Here is a 23,347-nt window from a genome sequence, read left to right as displayed (position 1 = left end):
AATTATATAGTAACACCTGGAGTGGTTTCTAATGATTGGGATGTGAAAACAATTGATTCTTTGCTTTCTGAACTCAAATACTATACTGTGTTTGAAAGTGAAGATGTTTACCAAACAGAAAATTATGGGGAAATGTTCTGTTACCCTCCTTTCAGCCACCACTTTATACATAAAGCCTGCACCTGAGGACTGTTTACAATTACACACAATGGGAACATTGTCCAATTCTGCCAGTGAGGAGTTCTAAAACATATGTAGAAAAGTTTTCATATTTAACTGGCCATGATGTTAAAAAGAGTCTTATTATTTAAAATGCCTCCTATAGAATTCAAGAATGTCCTGTTAACAGACGCTAAGTTAATCTATTCTCATTCCTTTGTTTCCATGTTGGCTATTGAAGGCTATGAACATTGGTTGAAGTCTATTGACTTAAAGAGTGTGTGGAGAACTAGAAATTGGTAAATAGAGGGAAGGGAAGCTTTATTTAGAGCATGTCGTATCGGTTGCAAATTATATTTTTAAATGAAACTGCACAACAAACAAGTTATTTAGGCTTAGCAAAGATTAAGGAACTATGGGCCAGATGTAGCAAACAGTTTGCACGTCACAAACAGCGAATTTCGCTGTTTCCCACGTGCAAACTGCAGTTTGCAATGCACAAAACCCCTTTTGCGATTCGGTAACCTGGTTCCTGAATCGCAAAACGGATTTGCGAGTCGCAATTAGGAAGGGGAGTCCCCTTCCTAATTGCGAGTCGCAGTGCAATGCCAGATTGCTTTTGTGATTGCGAATGCGGTCGCAAAGCAATCACAGTTTGCACCCATTTGAAATGGGTGGTAACCCATTCGCAAAAGGGAAGGGGTCCCTATGGACCCCTTCCCCTTTGTGAATGGAACTGCAAACATTTTTTCACAGCAGGCAGTGGTCCTATGGACCACAACCTGCTCTGAAAAAATGAAACAAAAACATTTCATTTTTTAGTTTTGTAATGCATCTCGTTTTCCTTTAAGACAAACGGGCTGCATTACAAAAAAAAAAATGCTTTATTTAAAAGCAGTCACAGACATGGTGGTCTGCTTTCTCCAGCAGGCCACCATACCTGCGAGTGCAGCAAGTCTCAAGGGGGTCGCAAATTGCGACCCACCTCATTAATATTAATGAGGTGGGCCTTTGCGACCCCCTTGCGAGTCGCAGATGGTGTCAGGGACACCATCCTACATTCCAATTTGCGACTCGCAAATTGCGAGTCGCTCTGACTCGCAATTTGCAAGTCGCAAATTGGAATATACCTACATCTGGCCCTAAATGTACCCAGTATTCTGTCACCAGCTAAATTTGACGAATGGCAAAATATTTTAAATGTCACCGCAGAACGGCTCGACGGGTGGATCTAAAATGGAACATTTAATTTTCCACTTTCAGGTCCGAATAGCTGGTTATTGTGGCCAGTGGGCACATATGGTTGTCATGCACACTCCACAGGGGTTTTTAGAGTGAGTAGACCACCCTTGTTACATATAATAACAACACTCTGATATCATCACCACATATAGCGTGGGCAAATTATGTCAACAATGGTTTAAATATTCCACACTAGCAGCCATTAAAGTACACCTTAGTCTCCTATCAGAAAACACAGACTTACAAGATTCCTTGTTGTGTCCAAGAAAACCATGCAAAAAGAGCTTCTTATATGCAATATATATTGAACATATTTATATGCACTATGTAATGAAATTTGGAAACTTTCACAAAAAGAAGCTGCCGCCTTGTTCAGACAAATAGATCAAGAAAAACTCTAGCTGCTGTAAATAATGGTATGAACACTTTGTCCAACAGTATTTACACCTTAAATGAACAAGTTACTTACCTTTGGTAATGCCTTTTCTGGTGGATACATTAGCAACCTGTGGATTCCTCACCTAAAGAATTTTCCCCATGCGCCAGCATTCAACGGAAATTTTCATCTAGCTCTGCACGTCGACGATGACGTCACAATTGCCCGACTCCCACGCGATGCCGTATGACGTCATCCAGGCAATAAGAGGTCCTCGTCGATGTGCAGATGTCAGTTATCACCATTTTTTACATGCTTTTGAGGCAAACAGGAGAACATTGACACTACAGATGTGATATGAACACATCAATCAAACTTATATACCAACATTTATTTCCACTAATATGAAACTTAACCAATAGAAATAAACAATCCACTGCATACAATCCTACAATACAAAATAAATGCATAAATATATACATATATACACATGTCCTTTTTTATTTTTTTTAAATATATATATATACATAAACAAATATATACACATATATAAATCATTGCATCAGTATATACATATGAACAACCTACAGGTACTCACCCAAGGAAATCTTGGTAAGACCAGCCAGGCAACAGGGAGGCGGGTGGGACCATGAAGAATCCACAGGTAGCTAACTTGTTCTTCTGATGGATACAACTACCTGTGGATTCCTCACCTAAAGAATAGAGTCCCAAAGCAGTACCGCACTCGGTGGTGGGTGCCTGAATGGTCAAACCAAGAAATCCTGCAGCACTGAGCGTGCAAAGTGGCCATCCCTCCTAACTTCAGAGTCCAAACAATAATGCTTGGCAAAAGTGTGGAGGGATGCCCAAGTTGCCGCCTTGCAGATATCAACCACAGGAACACCTCTAGCTAAGGCCGATGAAGCCGCCTTAGCCCTGGTGGAATGGGCTCATAGCCCCACAGGAGGTTCCTTCTTTGCTAAAGAATAACACAATTTGATGCAAAGAATGACCCACCTGGAAAGCGTTCTCTTGTGGACAGCTTTGCCTCTCCTCTTCCCCACGTAACCGACGAAGAGCTGATCGTCCTGTCTGAACTACCTCGTCCTGTCGACAAAGAAGCTCAACGCTCTTCTTGGGTCAAGTCAGTGAAGCCTCTCTTCCTCCTTTGATGGATGAGGTGGAGGATAGAAGGAAGAAAGAGTGATGGACTGCGCTAAATGAAAGGCGCCTTGGTCCTTAACACCACTTTGTCCTTGTAAAAGGAAGTATATGGGGGGTTCCACACTAAGAGGCTGGAGCTCACTCACTCGTCTAGCAGATGTAATGGCAACTAGAAAAACAGTTTTTAAAACCAAAAGCCTCAAGGGACAAGAATGCATCGGTTCAAACGGTGAACCCATAAGAATGGTCAACACTAAGTTCAGATCCTACTGTGGCATAACGACTGGAGTGGGCTGAAAGTGATTAGTGAGACCTTTAATGAACCTCAAAACAATTGGGGACTTAAACAAGGAGGGTTGGTCTGGAAGGCACAGAAAGGCCGACAGCGTGGATAAATAACCCTTAACAGTAGCAACTGCACAACCTCTCTGTGCCAAGGATAACGCAAACGACAGTATGTCAGATAAGTGGGCATGCAAGGGATCAATTTGATTCTCTCCACACCAAATCACAAATGTAACCCACCTGCTTGCATAGCTAGATTTGGTGGAATGTCGCCTGGCCTATAATATAACTTCCACCACCTCAGGTGGGAGAGAAAAAGTACTCAGATTGCCCCGTTCAATCTCCAGGCATGTAGGTGCAGGCTCTGGAGGTGGGGGTGTAGAACCTGCCCCTGCGACTGCGAGAGGAGGTCTGCACTGTAAGGGAGATGGAGCAGAGGGCACAGAGAGAGTTGGAGGTGGTCCGAATACCACACCCTTCTTGGCCAATCAGGAGCTATTAAGAGGACTTTGGCCCGGACTTGGCAGATTTTCCTCAGGACCCGAGGAATCAAGGGTATAGGGGGAAATGCGTAAAGCAAATGACCCTTCCAGGACATCTGAAACGCGGCCCCCAAAGCTCCTTGCACCGGATACTGGAGGCTGCAGAATGACGGGCGGTGCGTGTTCTCCAGAGTGGCAAACAGATCTATCTGTGGATACCCCCACACCTGGAAGATGTAAAGGACCAGGTCTGGATGAAGATGCCACTCGTGATCGGTTGAGACCATCCGCACGCACGTTCAGAACTCCGGCCAAATGGTTTGCTACCAAGCAAATCCGATGGTCCTGAACCTGGGACCAGAGCCGTAGAGCTTCTCTGCAGAGAAGATACGATCCCACTCCTCCCTGCTTGTTTATATACCACATCACGGTAGTGTTGTTCTTTAGGACTTGAACCGACCGCGAAGGGAAGGGAGGAAGGCCTCGAGAGCCAGACAGATCGCCCGCAATTCCAACAGTTTGATGTGAAACCTCGGTTCCACTGGAGACCAATGACCTTTGACCTTTGACCTTTGACCTCCAGGTCCCCCAGATGAGCACCCCACCCTAGAGTGGAGGCATCCTTTGTCACTGTGACCACCAGAGGTGGAAGCGAGAACGGCTTTCCTTGGGAAAGGGTGCCGTCCGCAGCCCACCATTGAAGATCCGCTGCAGCATCTCTGGAGATCTTTATCGATTCCTCAACATCTCCTTTGTGTTGAAACCACTGCCTGCGGATGCACCACGGAAGAGCCCTTATGTGCCAGCTTGCATGAGTGGCCAGCAGATTGCAAGAAGCGAACAGACCGAGCAGACGAAGGACCTTGCAGACTTGAACAACCGCTCCATTCTGGAACATTGGAATCAACGCCTGAATGTCCTGAATCCGCTGCGGCGGAGGAAGGGCCCAATTCAATGTTGTGTCCAGTACTTCCCCTATGAACAGGAGGTGCTGAGAGGGCTCCAGGTGAGATTTGGGCACGTTCACCGAAAAGCCCAGATTGAACAACAACTGAGTTGTTGACTGCAGGTGACGCCGCAGGAGCTCTGGAGCCTTGGCTTTGATCAACCAATCGTCCAGATAAGGGAATACTGCTATCCCCCTTCTTCTGAGCTCTGCTGCAACCACCGCCATCACCTTCGTGAAGACTCGAGCTGCCGAAGTAAGACCAAACGGAAGGACCACAAACTGATAGTGTTGCGACCCCACCACAAACCGGAGATACTTCCTGTGCGACTTGAGGATCGGGATATGAAAGTAAGCATCCTGCAAGTCGACAGACACCATCCAATCTCCTTCGTTCAACGCCAAAAGAACCTGTGCTAGGGTCAGCATTTTGAACTTCTCCTGCTTGTGGAACCAATTCAAAATCCTCAGGTCCAGGATTGGCCTCAACCAACCATCCTTTTTGGGGATCAGGAAATATCTTGAATAACAGTCCTGACCCCTCTCCTGCTCTGTAACTAACTCTACTGCACCTTTCGACAAAAGGATTAGCACTTCCTGTTATAGTAAAAGAAGATGGGTGGGGAGGGATGGGAGGTGGAAACTCCCGAAAGGGAAGAGTATGACCTTTCCCCACAATATCGGTGACCCAGGAGTCCGATGGTATTGACTCCCACATGTGAAGAAATTGAGACAGTCTCCCCCTACAGGCGATGCATGGAAAGGGAGTGATGGAGGTCTAAGGCTGCTTTCCCTGCTGCACCCCTCCAGAGGAAGAGGAAGAGGCAGAGTGCTGCTGGGTGGCCCCTCTAGTACGAACTCTACCCCTGCCCCTGAATGATCTATAAGGGTGAGCTGTCAAAGGTTGCTGTCCTACTGCCTGGAATCTCTCTCAAAAGGAAGAGCCACGCCCAAACCCCCTAAACCTCCTAAACGATCTCAAGGAAGTGGAGGTGGATGCTTGCAGGCCTAAGGATCTTGCTGTGGCCCTACTCTCCTTGAACCGCTCCAAGGCAGAGTCAGCTTTTGCCCCAGATAGTTTATTCCCATCAAAGGGCAGGTCGAGTAGGGTTGTCTGCACATCGGGAGAGAATCCTGAAGACAGTAGCCAGGCATGTCGTCTTGTCGCTATGGACGTGCCCATAGCCCTGGCCACAGAGTCTGCTGTGTTAAGCCCAGACTGGATAACCTGGGTTGCCGCAGCCTGAGCGCCCGCCATAAGGTTAAGCACCTCCTGAGGCAATGCAGAGTGTGTCTTGGCCTCGTCCATGAGAGCATAAATGTACCTTTCCAGGATACAGGTAGCATTCGTTGACTTGAGGGCCATGCTACACGAAGAGAACGCCTTCTTAGCCGATTGGTCCATTCTCTTGGACTCCCTGTCCGCGGGAACCCCTGGAAAAGATCCCAGAGCAGAGCGTGAGGAGCATGAAGCCTGCACTACCAAACTCCCCGGGAGTCGGGTGTCTGGACAAGAACGCTGGATCTCCAGAAGCCACCCGATACCTCCTCGCCACAGACCTATTTACTGCTGTCGAAGTCACAGGCTTCTTCCACACCTCCATTATCGGTTCAATAAGCGCCTCATTAAATGGAAGAAGCGGCTCTGCCACAGCTGAAGAAGGATGCGAAACCTCAGTGAGAATGTTTGTCTTAACAGCCGCAGCTGGAAGAGGAAGTTCAAGAAAATCCGCCGCTTTCCTGACCACCGAATGGAAAGAGGCAGCCTCCTCAGTGTACTCCCCCGGAGATGCCAAGTCCCACTCTGGGGAAGTGTCCAAACCACTAGCTGTGTCCAGGCCTTGCAGGTCTCCAAGTGGCTCCACAATCTCACCCTCTTCCAAGAGCTGCTTCTCATACTCTTTCTCCTCTAGCAGCCTCAGAGCCACCCTCCTGGAGCGGAGCCTGGATTCAATCCTCGGGGTCGATAAGGCATCTGTCAACGGCGAAGAACTCGGACGGCGTCGACCTTCGGATTTATCCGACACCGGTTCCATCGGCGCCGTAGGCTTCTTTAGAGTAGATGAAAGCTGCGCCGAACTCATCGGTGCCGGGGCAGTAGATATCGATGGCATCACAGGTCTTCTAGGCGACGCCATTGGTACCAGCGCCAAACCAGCACTTCCGGAAGGAAGGAAAGGAATGAAGGGCGTCGGTCTGTATGAAGTCGAACACCCATGTCATAGGCCAATGGACCCGAAGGTCCCGAATGACCACCTCCTGGAGTCATGGTGGCAAAGATGTTGAACATTGCATTAAGAAATGCGGCAGGGTTTTTGCCTGGCGCCGGGAACGCTGGATAACTTTGCGAAGCCGGTGCATGAGGCGAAGCCGGCATTGGCTCGGGCAACTCCGTCTGCGCTGGCTCCTGGTGAGGATCGACTTCGAAGACCGACAGCGGAGACATCGGAGAAGTAGGAGTCGTCCGAGGCGGAGGTGTCACAGAGCCGACGGCGACCTCGAACGGGAACGGTCCTTACTTGACCGGCGCCGTGAATCATGCCGGCGTCGGGAGTCTCGATGTCGCCTGTGAGATTTCGATGACTTGGAAGAAGACTCACAACGATGATGGTTCTCCTTCTTCTTAGACCTTGGCAGGAACAACTTGGCCTCCTGTTCCTTGAGAGCCTTCGGATTCATGCACTGACATGAACCGCATGCATCGACCTCATGGTCAGAGCTCAGACACCACAAACAATTCTTGTGTGGGTCTGTGACGGACATTCAACCTCCGCACTCCCTACAGGGTTTAAAACCCGACTTCCTTAGCTGAGACATTGTTACACACGAAGTGAAACAGTAGCTCCCTGGTAGCCTCAAAGAAAAAAATATTACTCGAAGGCACAGAAAAAAGGGAAATGACGTCTGCACGTCGACAAGGACCTCTTATTGCCTGCATTATGTCATACGGCATCATGTGGGAGTCGGGCAATTGTGAATTTATCGTCGACGTGCAGAGCTAGAAGAAACTTTCTGTTGAATGCTGGCGCGTGGGGAAAATTCTTTAGGTGAGGAATCCACAGGTAGTTGTATCCATCAGAAAATATTGTTTTATCTGCAATTGACATCATACAACGGGACCCTTACTTTCAGGGAGTACTATCCTTGCAAATCTGGGTCATTGGCTAAATTCCCTGCCTGGGACTGTCATGGTTCACATGGTGGTTCTGGCCAGGGAAATCTTGTGACCAGTGCCTCACCCAAGTTGGTCATGTTGACTTCAATATGATCAGGTGGATAAGTGGAAAACAGACTGACAAGTCATCAGTATATACTGGTATAAACGTGTGCTTTCCCACCTCTATATGAGGCAGGGGAATCACTGATTTGGCAGAGTAGGAGACCTACCAGTGTATAGGAGGGCTCCCACTACATCAAATATTAAATGGTACACTTGGTATTCAAGAGTATTGTGTTTAACTGGCTCACTGGAGAAAGCACCCCACCCATCACACACATAAGAACTCTAGACTCAGTAGTAATTAATTTGCCTCAACCCAGGAAGTGTGGCATCAGTGAAGTCACCTGATAGAACCATTCTTACCTTTTGGGTAACTGGACATCTCACACTGAGATGCTCTGGGTCTTTCACCATACGGATGAGTAGTTCACTCTATGATTGTAACTGGAGGCAATTCTTTCATGTGAACTCATGGATGGGATGAAGAACAGGTATATTAATTCTAGCAGGTGAATAAGGAAACTGAATTATCCACTATCCTAGCATATCGCCATTTAAGTGTCCTTCAGTATCTGCCCTTGTGTCTCATGATTATAAACTGAGACTAATAATGTCTTTTTCGCATAAAGTGTCTCAAATTTTGAAACTTGAAAGTTAACAGTATTTATAAGTTGGATTGCAGTATATTTAACATCCACCATAACATGCTGTGACTTTACTGTATATGGTTCTGGATATTTTCTGTGCCAATTAATACAGAGCAAATAAGGTTACCATAGGGTTATCAGAACAGATGTGTGTGTGCAGATGAATGGCCATGCCGTACTCTGTCCGTGACAGCATACACTTATCCCACATGTTTGCCCCAGCTGATTCCCTATGCAAAGACAAACTGTGCAGATACAGAGTGTCAATCTGAGCCTTTCCCACGGACCAAGTAACACCATTTGGCTCTGCAAGATTTCATTTCAGACAGAGCACATGAGTTATTAAGGAACAGGATTAAAAATACCCCACTGTCACAAGAGACTTGTGGCTGATCTGGGTGTTAATGTATCACGACCTCTCAACTAAAAGTGTAGGTAATAAAAAGTCAGTGTAAAACTGGACAGGCATTGCTCAGAACTGAATGATTTAACTATTGCATACAAAATGCTTTTCAAGTTATGACCTAATTATCTTCAAATCAACAGTGGCTTTCCTACAGATAGTCCTGTGTGTAGAAAAATACATTCCTCAGATGCTTAAGGTTTCCTCCAATACATGTATGTAAGCTGCAAAACATAAATGCATACTGTGTTCATAGCATAAAGCCATCATTTTACTTTTATTTCTAGTCTTTAAAATTCTATATGAGGACTTTATCAACTTTAGTGTGTGGATTCAAGATTGATCAGTACATACCTTTTTCCTTCTCACTATATCGACTGATGTTGCTATTGTCACTGTAGAGTGGACCAGCAGAGGCATGGGGTTTGCAACTATGATACTGGGCATTCAAGGTGTTAACCGTGATGTAGATCAGGTGCAGCATAATCTTGCCGAGTTCAGGATCCATATAGGGGTACTGCTCAATAAAAAGAAAAACATTCATTCACAAAGGCTAAATAACTTATAACAACCACGGTGTGCCAGCCCTTAAACATCTAATGAAATATGGTAACTTTACCACCAGCATCATCACATTCATCTTCAGTTTCTTTTATTTTTAGTTTTTATATTGCTTCCAATCCAAGGGAATCTTTCAACTTCATACTTAATAGATGAAGATATAGGCAAAATGTATAATAACACAAAACACTCCAAACAGACAGATGCATAACCTCTTTGAATAATAAATGGAACTTGACAAATGATCACTTTACTTGCTACTGGTTTATTGTGACCCAATTACTATGTATATGATATAGGTTTGTGTTATAGTGCAACATATATTCTACTCTCTGCTTAATGTGTAAACAAGCATAAGGTTCTGATGTCTAACAAATATGTAAAGGTAGGTTACTAATAATATGCATAACAATATAGTGAGTGGAAAATTCATTCTGAGCTGAATATGTTAAGTATTGTAGCTCTCTTCAAAATGAGCTTTGAAAATCTATCTCATCCAAAATGTTCTTCATTCTACTGGGTTTCTCAAAGAGGAAAAGTGTCACTAGCCAAATATATCTGGCCATGCCCTCGTAAAGTCACCATCAGCTGAACTAGACAGTGCTCTAACCAATAACTAACAACTTTATTTGAACTGTTCTCTGACTTTTTGTCCTGAGGAACTCAGTCACTCTTCGAAAGATAACTTTGCATATACAAATTGAAACACTGTCAAACCTAGCTGTCTTATGAAGGGTAACAAGTAAGGCCATTAGCCACATCTGCCAAATGCGAGATTTCAGTCGCCATAGGGGGGTCATTAGGGACAATAGCCATATTCAGCATGTTAATATTTCAGGATAATTGCCTCAGCATGTTAATATTTCAGGATAATAGCCAACATGTCAATCATGTCATCTCTTTGAAATGATACCAGAATGATACAGCACACTGGCATGCCAACCTACCTTATAAAGTATAACGAGTAGGGCCTTTAGCCACATCTGCCGAATGTGAGGTTTCAATGACCAGAGGGAACATCGAGGCGGCTGTTGAAAGTGATGTCGTAGCTGAGGACAGGTGCAATACTTTAACACCTGAACGACAAGAGGCAGCAGATGCTTTCCTAGGTTGATGTTGTAGTCCATTACCTGAAAGACATAAACACAGAGGTCAACAATTAGACATCTTGAATTACTGCCATCTAGATGCATCCTCTTAATGCAAATGATTAGTCCATGCCAGTCTTAAGTAGAATTTTGTATATTAACAGGAGGGTTTGGGCCAATAATCTCAACCAGGTTAGACTACATATATTTAAACAAATATCATAAATACCTAGTTGATGAATGACTCTGTAACTTAATTTGGCATCAGTCAAGAAACTTCATTACCCTGACCACATTTATTTTTGGCATCGAATAGGTTACTGTAGTGATCAGAGGGGCATGGAGTTGATTCAGCTGCATGGTTTCGTAACAATGTAGCCTTTAATGAAAATGTAATTTTCATTTTCTTTGTTCTCTATCTCATCTATTCTGTACAATCCATTTGTGGTCCTGAGGAGACCCTGGAATCACAAGTTTGAAATGTGTTGACCTTGATGCACTAGGGAGTTGTGGGACACAGAAACTACATCAAGGCGACCTGAAAAGTCGAGATAGAAGCCTTGAATTGTAAGATAATTAGTAGTTACAACCCATTTCGATGCTACACATTGAGGGTCATGAAGAGCAGGGTACAGCAGTGGACTATTTTTGTGGAAAACTCAAGACTGTTACAACACTGGCAGAAATGTTACAAAATGTAATACAGATGTAGTTTAGAAACATTCTAAATGTATGTGGATGATTAAGATGATTTTATAAAAAACACTCACAATAGTGGAATATTCTGGTAAACACTGAAGGGATTTTAGGAGTTTATGGCCCTCCTTACAACCCTGGCAGTAAATGCCACCTACCGCCGTGCTGACGGCGCCAACATACGATGAGCGTGGTGGTAATCCGCCATGGGTATTATGACCCACACATAGAATACCACCACAATACAGACACCCACACAAGTCCGCCAGACCAAAGGTCAGTGATAAACTGGCAATAGCAAAACCCACATCATTACGCCAATAGGAATACGCCCACAGTATCACGTCCCACGAATCAACGTGGCGGTCTTTCAACCGCGGTAAAACATTGGCGGTACAAACTGCCGCGCTCAAAATACTCACACTCAAACATAACTACACCACATTGGACAATTCAAAATACACACACCTGGCACACATACACACACCACACACTCACACCACCATAAAACACACACCCACATTACCCACAACCCCTTACAATGAAAAAAAAGATAGCCAACTGAGAGAGACAAGCCAGAAGCACCCACACAATCAGAGGCACAGAACACCATCACCCATACACCATTCACGCACATCACAGCATACACCACACCACATCACCCCCCACATCCTCACCCATATCACTTACACCACATCCATGGCACCCCAAAGACACCCCAGGTTTTCTGAGGAAGAGCTAGGGGTCATGATGGAGGAAATCACCTGGGTAGAGCCACAGCTATTCAGATCACAAGTGCAGCAGACGTCCATTGCAAGGAAGATGGAGCTATGGCAGAGAATCGTAGACAGGGTCAACGCCGTGGGACAGCACCCAAGGACCAGGGATGACATCAGGAAGAGGTGGAACGACCTACTTGGGAAGGTGCGTTCCGTGGTTTCAAGACACCAGATTGCTGTACAGAGGACTGGCGGTGGACGCCCACCTCCTACCCCACAACTAACAACATGGAAGGAGCAAGTCTTGGAGATCATGCATCCTGAGGGCCTCGCAGGAGTAGCAGGAGGACTGGATTCTGGTAAGTCAAATCTTAACTACTTCATCCCCCCCCACCCTACCTGCATGCCATCACACACTCCTACTCCTACCCTCACCCCCATCACTCAAACATCTAACAAAAACCCCACTATCACAACCCACCCATTCCAATACCAATCCCTGCATGCAACAACAAAGCATGGACACCCATCACAGACCTGCATGGGCACCCATCACCCCAGCATGCCCAATAGAGAGAATCACCAAGCCCACAAAATCACCACTCACACAAGGCCAAGCCGACAGGGAAAGCACAATCATAGAGGGAAACACACCCATGCACAAGATGGCACATGCAGATACATTAACAATGCATTTGCATCCCAACACGACCCCTACCCAACGTCACTGGACAGGAGGTGCCAGCTACATCCAGCCCCCCCGAAGAGGTCCACAATGAGGTCCACAATTCGTTAGAATCCTTTTTAACTAATAGATGGACCACAGTAAGATGTGGTGATTTTGATTCCACACCTTACCTACTTCCTTGTGGAACTCCACAGGGTTCCTTATTGAGCCCTACCTTGTTTAATATCTATGTTGCCCGGCTAGCCAACTTGGTTCGATCTTTTGGCTTTATCCCCACTTCATATGCAGATGACACACAGCTTATTATTCCGGTTAATAAAAACTGGGAGGAGGTGGCGGATCGCTTTAACCTTTGTATGAAGGAGGTTAGCAACTGGATGGGGTCCAACTGGTTGAAATTGAATGCTTCCAAGACTGTAATTCTCTGTTTTGGATCTGGTGTTAAATATCGGAATCCACGCTGGTGGCCATCAGACTGTGGTCCCCTTCCTACCCCTTCCAATGTCAGCAAAAATCTGGGTATTATGTTTGATAATCAACTGTCCTTCAAATATCAGGTAAACCACATGCTTAAAACTGGTTTATGGTTGATTAAAATGTTAGGGAAAGTTTTTTCTTTTCTTCAGCATAAATGGAGAGTTGCCGCCACTTTAGCCTTGGTAATGTCTAAAGAGGATTATTGCAATGCCTTGCTTCTCAACCTAGATAAAGGCCTTCTTAATAGGCTGCAACTGATTCAGAACTTAGCCGCCAGAGCAGTTCTTAATCTCTCACGTTGGACCTCTGTCAGAAGTAGTCTCAGACAACTGCACTGGCTTCCGGTGGCCCAACGGATTGTTTTTAAATCTCTTTGCTTGTCTTTCAAAGCTGTGCATGGCCAGGGTTCAAAATATCTGTTCGCTAAATTAGGTTGGTATAAACCTAAGAGGCATCTTAGATCATTGTCAGCTCACTACCTTCATGTCCCCCGTACTAATAGAGTGAAGTGGGGTGATAAAGCCTTTACTGTGGCTGCAACCAAGCGCTGGAATTCCCTCCCTCTAAACATCAGGGCTGAAACATGTTATCTACGGTGTAGAAAAATGATTAAAACTTGGCTCTTCCCTAACTAATCCTTGCTTTTTTTTCTTTCTGCGAGTTGGGGTCTCCTAATGAGTGTAGTGACGTTTTTACCTTTGTTAGTGCTTCAATGCTCTTTGTGAGCCGGAATGCGCTTTATAAATATACTCACATGTATACATACACAATGATGACAGCAGCTCTGCACGCCTGGATCTGGATGACCAACCTGGCCCATCAGGGACCTCTGGACAGTCGGTTCCCTGCCACAGTCCCAACCCACCACAGAGCTTCCTCCTCAGGAAACACCAGCACAGCCCCAACCCAGCGGGCCCATACCTCTGTCCCCAGGACACGTCAATCAGCAGTGTGTCCACCACTACAGGGACCCTAGGCAACCCCGCAAACACAGGACGATCAGGGACCTGGGGTCAGTGGCAGTGGGCATACGGTTCAGGGGACAGTGCACAGGACAACAGGGAAGCTGGGAGGACTGCTGTGCGACAGGGGGAGGACAGGCCAAGGGAACCGACCAGGCACTTTCAAACATCATGGGAGCATACCACCATTCCCAGGAGACCATGGGCCAGGTACTGGCCAAGTTACAGGAGACCCAGCGGCTGCAGGAGGGACAGTACCTGGGGATCAGGGAGGACCTAACAAAAAGTTACACCATCCTGGTCACCATTGCAGGAGTGCTGACTGACATGGGCAAGACCAGGAGGGAGGCAGTGGCACAACAAAGGGCACCTGACACTAGCCACACTGAGGAACAGTCTTCCACCTCCGCAGGCGCTAGTGGACAGGAGGCACCACCACAGGACCAACAGGCCACCAGCACCCTACCCCCTGCAGAAGGAGAACCACCCCGCAAACGGTCCCTGCGATCAAGGCAGAAGACAGAGAACATTACCAAGACCCCCACCAGGAGATAAGACTCTCCTGATTGTCACCAATCTGTCCCACTCTGTCACCCTGTCCACCTTGAACTGCCATTATTCCCCTTCCTATGCCCCATTGGACAATGCACTTGTGATACCAAGAGACTGGACTCTAACTGGACATTCCTCCACCATCACCCCAGCCCCTTGCACATATCCCAATACTTATTGGCACAAAAATAAACACCCTTGAAACAAATACCATACTGGAGTCAGTGTAATGATTCGAAAAATTTATTAGTACATTATCAAAGCATTGCAACGTATATGTTCAGTGAAATATACTACAGGATGGCCTTTGGTGGGCAGCAGTACCTATAGCAGGAGCCAGAATGGGGCACACAGATCTGAAAATAGATAATCCAAAGGGTACAGTCAGTGTCCATAGACAGAGGGTAAGAGGCTGCCATGTACAATGTCCAAAACATTACTGAAAAGTAAAGTTGAGCTACAGTCTCTTACCTGTGTGTCACTGGAAGTACTGCTGTATAATGTTTGTTCTGTTGTCCACATCTTCTTCATCTGCCTCCTCTTCCTCAATGTCCACAGGCTCCACCGCTGCCACAAGACCATCTCCAGGCTCATCCTTGTGCAGAAAAGGCACCTGACGTCTTAAGGCCAGGTTGTGCAACATATAGCATGCCACGATGATCTGGCACACCTTCTTCGGTGAGTAGTACAGGGATCCACCTGTCAGATGGAGGCACCGCAACCTGGCCTTCAGGAGGCCGAAGGTCCTTTCAATAATCCTCCTTGTACGCCCATGTGCCTCATTGTAACGTTCCTCTGTCCTTGTCCTGGGATTCCTCACTGGAGTCAGTAGCCATTAGAAGTTGGGGTAACCAGAATCACCTGTAAATATCGAGGGACAACTGTTAGGCACACACTAACCCTTAGGGACAACCCCATACCCAGATACCTACTTATACTGGGTAGGGACCTTGAGCTCACCTATTAGCCACACCCGGTGCCTCTGGAGTTGACCCATCACATAAGGGATGCTGCTATTCCTCAAGATATAGGCATCATGCACAGAGCCAGGATATTTGGCATTCACATGGGAGATGTACTGGTCCGCCAAACACACCATCTGCACATTCATCGAGTGATAGCTTTTTCTATTCCTGTAAACCTGTTAATTTCTCTGGGGAGGGGGGGCAAATGCCGCATGTGTACCATCAATGGCACCAATGATGTTGGGGATATGTCCCAGGGCATAAAAGTAATCTTTCACTGTGGCCAAATCATCCACCTGGGGGAACACGATGAAGCTGCGCATGTGCTTCAGCAGGGCAGACAACACTCTGGACAACACCATGGAGAACATTAGCTGGGACATCCCTGATGCCGTGGCCATTGTAGTTTGAAAGGAACCACTTGCCAGGAAATTCAGCACTGGCAGAACTTGCACTAGAGGGGGTATTCCTGTGGGCTCGCAGTTAGCCGATGTCAGGTCTGGTTCCAATTGGGCGCACAGTACTTGGATTGTGGCACAATCAAGTCTGTATGTGATGATAATGTGTCTGTCCTCCATTGTCGACAGGTCCACCAGGGGTCTGTACACGGGAGGATGCCGTAATCTCATCATCTGCCTCAGCGGTTGTAGCCTATGGAGGAGACCGGTGAGCAGAAGGTCATATTTCCACATAGACTGCACAACTGTTGCTGAAATTAGGTCACAGAAGCAGTATGTGAAGTCGAGAGTCAGTTGATGAGCCAATGTCTGCTGTGAGGCAGTTAGGTGCCGTGCCATGTGCCCCCCTGAAATGGTGGCTGCCTGACCTGTGAACCTGTGAGGAGGGACAAGTTGAAATGAAGTAAGTGCGCTGGCTTTGTGCACCGTCGCGGTAGGCGGTCGATGACCGCCGTTCAACTTCGCATTGGTTATCATTGGGCCCTATGGGTTCCAGGAGCCAACGGCAGTGACGGTACACATCGCCACGGGCGTCACTGCCATTTTCTAACTACTCACTCACTTGCTACCTTACTGTCAACAGGAGAGGACCTACACTGCAAGTGCTGCTGTGACCTGAGTCTGGAAGCGACAATGGCTAGAGTGTCTGGGGAAAAAGCCCCTGCCTTCACTGCGGAGGAGTTGTAGAAACTGGTGGATGGGGTCCTACCCCAGTACACATTACTCTACGGTCCTCCAGACAAACAGGTGAGTATACTGTGAGCATGATGTGTGGGCAATGCATGTTTGGAATGGTGTGGATGTAAGCCACATGTTGGGGGGTGCTGAGGCTTCCTGGCCTGAGTGCTGCACAAGAGGCGGTCAGTGTATGTGCGTCAGGACATGGGTGGGAACTGGGGGGCAATGAGTATGCCAGTCCGGACTGGTGAGTAATTTCCTTTTCTGCTGTCTTTTCTGTCTAGGCCAGAGCCCACCAGAAAAAGGGTCTTTGGCATGCCATCGCCAAGGAGGTGCGGACCCTGGGGGTCTATCACAGGCGGATCACCCACTGCCGCAAGAGATGGGAGGACCTGCGCCGCTGGAGCAAGGAAACGGCAGAGGCCCAGCTGGGGCTGGCCTCCCAACGTGGAAGGGGTGCCCATCGCACCATGACCCCCCTGATGTTCCGCATCCTGGCGGTGGCCTATCCGGAGTTGGATGGGCGCTTGAGGGCATCACAGCAGCCACAAGGCGGTGAGTACACATTCTGAATCCTGACTTTGCATGCTTTAGGAGCTAGCTGGGTGGGGGATGTGGGCTGTGGGTGTCCCTAGGCCAGGGCAATCATGGCAGGGTAGGTCCCTTGTGTGCAGGCTCTGAAGCACTCCAAACCCAATGGTGTTAGTGGGCATCTACTACTGGGCAAGGTCCTGTGGGTGTCAGGTGTGCAGATGCTGGCGTTAGGCATTGTTTCCCATGGGCTGGTGACTTCTTTAGTGCGAGTTTGGGCATGGCCTAGTGCATAGGGCAGCTATGTACAGCTGTGTGTTGTGTACGCCAACGGTAGTGTTGTTGCTGGCATTGACCATGTGTATCCTCTGTCCCTCCCCCCTTTTTGTTTTGTTACCCTGTCCTTGTGTGCATTAGCATCATCTGGCGGAGGAGCAGAGGCACTGGCGACGGAGGGAGCTGCATCCCATATGGGCCTGGAGGCCGAATCCACTGAGGCTGAAGGCACCAGTGGGACGGAGGGCGAGGGGAGTTCCACGACGGGGACAGGAGGGGAGACCAGTGACAGCGACTCCTCCTCCGATAGAAGCTCTCTGGTGGTGGCGGACACCTCTGTGCCCACCCCAACAACAGGTACAGCCGCCACCCTCCCTACCAGCACGGCCCTCCCAGCAGCCCCTCAGCATGTTTCCCGTGCCCACTCACCCAGGAGGGTGGGCATCTTCTTCACCCAAGGCACCTCAGGCCCTGCCCCAGTCAGCCCTGCTTGCCTCAGTGAGGAGGCTATCGACCTCCTGAGATCCCTCACTGTTGTGCAGTCAGTGCCCTCCATGGTGTTGAGAATGCCATCCAGGGTGTTGAGAGGTAATTGCAACAAACAAATGCATACCTGGAGGGAATTCACTCTGGTAAGGCGGCCCAACAGAGAGCATTTCCGGCTCTGGCCTCAGCACTTATGACAGCCATTGTCCCTGTATCCAGCCTCCCCCCTCCAACTTCCTCTACCCAGTATAAATCCCCTGAACCCCAGCCTATCCCAAGCACACCTGCAGACCAGCAATCATACAAATCAACACAAAGAAGTGGCTCAGGCAAACACGAGCACCACACTTCATCTCACAGGCACTCACTCCTCGTCGTCCACTCCCCTCCCAGTACTGTCTCCACTCACACCTGCATGCACTTCATCTTCATCCACTACCTCCATCACCAGCATGCCCATCACAACACAGCCCTCACGTGCAGTCACCACCCCTACAACAATGCACACGTCCCCTATGTCTTCTCCGAGTGTGTCTGTGACCCCCTCCCAAAGTACACAAACGCAAGCACCCACCCACCCAACAGCCATCCACCTCACAACAGCATCCATCCCATGCACCTTCAACAAACTCAGCAGATGTAGACCTCCTACAACCACTCCCTCTTCCTCCACTCCCACACCCTCTCCATCCTCCCATCCCAGTGTGTCTAAAAAACTTTTCCTCTTCCCTACACCTCCCTCCCCCCGTCCTTCCCCTCGGGCCAGGGTGTCAAGATCCCAGGCCAGCACCTCAGCACCAAGTCGGCAGACGCTGTGGTACCAGCAAGTCCCAGGGGATCAAAGGGGGCACCCTTCAGGGCAACCAGTGTGCCACCGACCCCTGCAAAGGACCAACCCATTCCGCCACCTGCCAAGGTGAAGAAGGGGCCAGCATGCAGACCTGCCAAGATGCATGACCCACCCAGCAAGGCAGCCTCCAAAACTGCTTTTACCAGTGGCAAGGTCCTCGAAGCATCTGCCAAGGTGGGGAAGGGGAAGAAAACACAAGGCAAGGCCCTTCAGGCCTCGGATCCTCCAGGAGAGGGACTGGTACCCACCATCAGTACCGTCAGCCCCGCAACCTGCACCGCGGAAAGCACAGCCACAGGCACTGCCACCTGCACCGCCACCTGCACCGCCATCTGCTCTGCCACCTGGTGTCTCCCTCCACCACTGCCAGTACCTGCACCACGGCCAGCAGCATCTCCGCCGCAGACACCGCCACAAGCACCGCCACCTACACCGCCACATGCCCAGCCAGTGCCACCACATCTGTCATCAGCAGCATTCCCAGTGGGCGGCCGTCCGGGATGCAGGAGGCAGCCTGGACCCTACCGCCACCACTTGAAGCACCAGCACCAGCACTACCAGCAGTTTGCAGCCTTAGTCGCCGCAGGATGGAGTGTGGCTCTGCCTCCATGAAGAATCATGCTACCTATTCCCTGCACATCTCGTGCCTCAGACACCCAAGTGAGGGAATGGGAACTGGCAAACCCCAGATGCAGCATCACTGGGCACAAGGCCCCCTCCAGACCAGTGGAGAAAGTCATCCACTCACCCCCTCCTTTGCAGGATGAAGCACACTGGGCACAAAGCCCCCTCCAGAACCATTGGAGATATGCATCGACTATCACTTTCCTTGGCAGGGTGAAGAACGCTGGGAACAAAGCCCCCTCCAAAACAAGTGGAGATATGCATCCACTTTTACTTTCCTTGGCAGGATGAGGCACACTGCGCACAACGCCCCCTCCTGAACCAGTGGAGAAGACATCCACTTGAGAGACTGTGGCTTTGCACTCCCGAGGACCAAGCAGTGGGCAAACCACCGACTTGAGAGACTGTGGCTTTGCATTCCCCAGGACCAAGCAGTGGGCAAACCACCCACTAGAGAGACTGTGGCCTTGCAATCCCCAGGACCAAGCAGTGGGCAAACCACCCACTAGAGAGACTGTGGCCTTGCACTCCCCAGGACCAAGCAGTGAGCAAACCACCCACTTGAGAGACTGTGGCTTTGCACTTCCCAGGACCAAGCAGTGGGCAAACCACCCACTTGAAAGACTGTGGCTTTGCACTCCCCAGGACATCGCTGTGGGCATGGAGTTCCCTCCAGGAGCAGTGGCGTTGTACCATCTTCCGGCTGAGGTGCCCCCACCCCCTTCTCCCTGAGGTGCCTGTGTGTTTTCGACCTGATGCCCTTGCAGTGTTCCCTCCGTTTTGAGGCAGGAGTCAAGTGTGGGCTTCCCCCATTATTTGCAAAGGACAGTGTACGACCTTCTGTACATATTGGTAATATTTGTATATACTGGTTTTTCCAATTGTTTACGTTATCTGCCTATTTCCAATATAGGAAAGATTTGACCAAATTCCTTTTGTCCTTGCGTTCTTCCAAGGGATTACGGGGTGCAAATCTACTGTTGCTGCATGTGTTTGTGTGTATGGTGTTGTGGGTGAGGGTGGGGGTGTTGCGCGTGTGTGTCACTCTATTTTCCTCCCCCCTCCCCTGTGTGCTAGGTGCAGTACTCACTGTGGTCGTCGCCGCTGCCGCCGTCTTTGGTGTTCCTGGTGGATTAGCAGATACACCAGCATTGCCAGGGCCTGTAGTTCGGGCTCCATGGCGTCCTGGTTCTTCGTTGAATGTCGAAAGGTTCGTGGCTTCTCTTCAGAACACTGTTTCCGCCATGCTTTTGATGGCGATGGTACCGCCCTGGAAAAGCTGGTGGACTGGCAGGTTGTGATAGGGTGGGCGGTACATTGTCTTCCGCCTGTCTGCTGGCAGTGACCGTCACAGTGTTTGTTGCTACTGCAGTGGCGGTCGGAGTGTTAAAGTGGATGTGTATGATGGCGGTATCCGCCGTGGTCGTGATTCCAGTTTTTTACCGCCAGCCTGTTGGCGGTATTACTGCCACTCTAACACTGACCGCCAGGGTTGTAATGAGGGCCTATGTGTATACTGATATATATTGTTTATTGTAAAAAGTCACCAGGAGATTAGATCCAAATAATGTGGGGCAAATAACACGCAACTTTTGGTATTGTAAATCCAATGTTGCATGGAGTGCATTTGAATTTACACAATTATGCTCTTTAAGTTATTAAGTTTATAAATAAATGTGGTCAAGGTAATTACATTTCTTGACCGATGTCCAATTAAGACACAGAGGCCCTCATCCTGACCTTGGCGGGCGGCGGAGGCCGCCCGCCAAAGTCCCGCCGTCAGGTTACCGTTCCGCGGTCGAAAGACCGCGGCGGTAATTCTGACATTCCCGCTGGGCTGGCGGGCGGCCGCCTTCAGGCCGCCCGCCAGCCCAGCGGGAAAGAGGCTTCCACGATGAAGCCGGCTCGGAATCGAGCCGGCGGAGTGGAAGCTGTGCGACGGGTGCAGTTGCACCCGTCGCGTATTTCACTGTCTGCGCAGCAGACAGTGAAATACATTTAGGGGCCCTCTTACGGAGGCCCCTGCAGTGCCCATGCCAGTGGCATGGGCACTGCAGGGGCCCCCAGGGGCCCCGCGACCCCCCCTACCGCCATCCGGTTCCCGGCGGGCGGACCGCCGGGAACTGGATGGCGGTAGGGGGGGTCGGAATCCCCTCGGCGGCGCAGCAAGCTGCGCCGCCTTGGAGGATTCCAACGGGCAGCGGAAAACCGGCGGGAGACCGCCGGTTTTCCTGCACTGACCGCGGCCAAAGCGCCGCGGTCAGAATGCCCTGCGGGGCACCGCCGGTCTGTCGGCGGTGCTCCCGCCGACCCTGGCCCCGGCGGTCTAAGACCGCCGGGGTTAGAATCACCCCCAGAGTCATTCATCAACAAGGCAGTTTTAAGGGGAAGGCAGGTAATATAACCAATGTAACTGTCAAGAATATTGTATGCAATGCAAGGGGAGAGTTTCCAGAGGGACATGGAACACCACACTCTTGCATTTGTGACATAGCCTGGGAGCAAAGAATGCCCTCATTAACATTGGGACACACCACCTGCAAATGAGGGAACGCATCCTTGAGATCTCGATGGCCCACATTCAGCGTTGGCATGATCATATTACAGACGGGGCCATGCAAGAGTCTGTGGCACTTTCTGTAATACTCAACAATCAACCAATATGAGTTAAAATGTTTTCTGTAATTTATTTAATCCTCATCAAAGCATTAAAACCTCTTAACAAAGCCTAGCAGACATATAACCAAACACTGTGAAAACTCCCAAACAATAGTCAAAGCTCTTAAAGTGCCCCAGGGCTTCACAATCCAGGAGCAAAAGCAAAGAGTGCCCCTGCGGAACTTTCTATATTATGGCCCCTTTTAATCAAAATATAAAAACAACACCCTATATTCTCTTAAATTGAGAAAAAGGCAAATGTATTGTAGCAGAAAAATTTTTGTTAAAAAAAGACCGTTTTCCAATTACAAATTGTGAACAAATTTACCACTAAAACTTTTTCTTACAGTAACTTCAAAACAAAACACCAAAATACAAAGCAGCAATTCAAACGTAAGAAGTGTAATGAGCAAAATCACATACGAGGGTCCCAGTCCATTACAAAAAGAATTGTCAAGCCAAAAGGTTTCTTCTGTAACTCCTATTGGCTTTACCAATGGTTATTTCTCCCATCAGATATCCACTGTATGTGAATATGAACATATGTTAGAATGATTTTTCTTTTGTTTTAGCAAAAACGACATCAAGATGACTGCTACTCGAGTATACGGATGTGCAGCAGCCATCTCAAAATAGTTTTAAACTCATTTAATAATGGTCCAGTGATGCAAGATTGGGAGATGGTGTGAGAACAAGAGGTTCTTGAGATAAGTGGGATATGGGAGGACTAAAACTTAATAATGAAAGTGGGGTACAAAGTAGGGAAGAGCAGAAAGAGAGAGAAAATTGTCTCTCGTGTACTGCAACGCAAGGTTGTGACATCAGCAGTGTAAGGATACAAATCATCCAATAAAAACACATTGAGACTGAAATGTGTCTTGCGTGTGCAAAGACAAGAAGAAGGAGGAAAGCCACTGAACCAAGAGGAAGAATCTGAGAAAAACAAAAAAGAAATCAAACCATATGCATAGGATGGTTATGCTATATATAACAACTAAAATTATAGGGGATACAATAGGACTGTTTGCAAAAGACAGCTAAGCTATCTGACTGCAAGACCTAAAAATAATAGGAGATGACTCCAGCACCATAACCAACCACCAAACTTTCACTCAGACTCCACATGTCTGAGGGCTTAAGGCCCTCATTATGAA

General features: G+C 48.4%; 1 protein-coding gene across 1 annotated transcript in view; it reads right to left on the bottom strand.

Moving 5' to 3' along the window:
* The window catches only part of UNC79 (unc-79 homolog, NALCN channel complex subunit), a 770,017-nt gene that overhangs the window by 402,209 nt on the left and 344,461 nt on the right, over positions 1–23,347 (bottom strand). Inside the window, exons 29-30 of the mRNA XM_069208227.1 lie at positions 10,433–10,615; positions 9,279–9,441 (exon numbers count right to left, since the gene is read on the bottom strand). Of these exons, the coding sequence (XP_069064328.1) occupies positions 9,279–9,441; positions 10,433–10,615 (346 nt within the window). The remainder of the gene's footprint in view (positions 1–9,278; positions 9,442–10,432; positions 10,616–23,347) is intronic.

Source organism: Pleurodeles waltl, chromosome 9 (genome assembly GCF_031143425.1).
Source record: "Pleurodeles waltl isolate 20211129_DDA chromosome 9, aPleWal1.hap1.20221129, whole genome shotgun sequence".
NCBI lineage: Eukaryota > Metazoa > Chordata > Amphibia > Caudata > Salamandridae > Pleurodeles > Pleurodeles waltl.
This window is presented reverse-complemented; position numbering and strand designations above follow the sequence as displayed.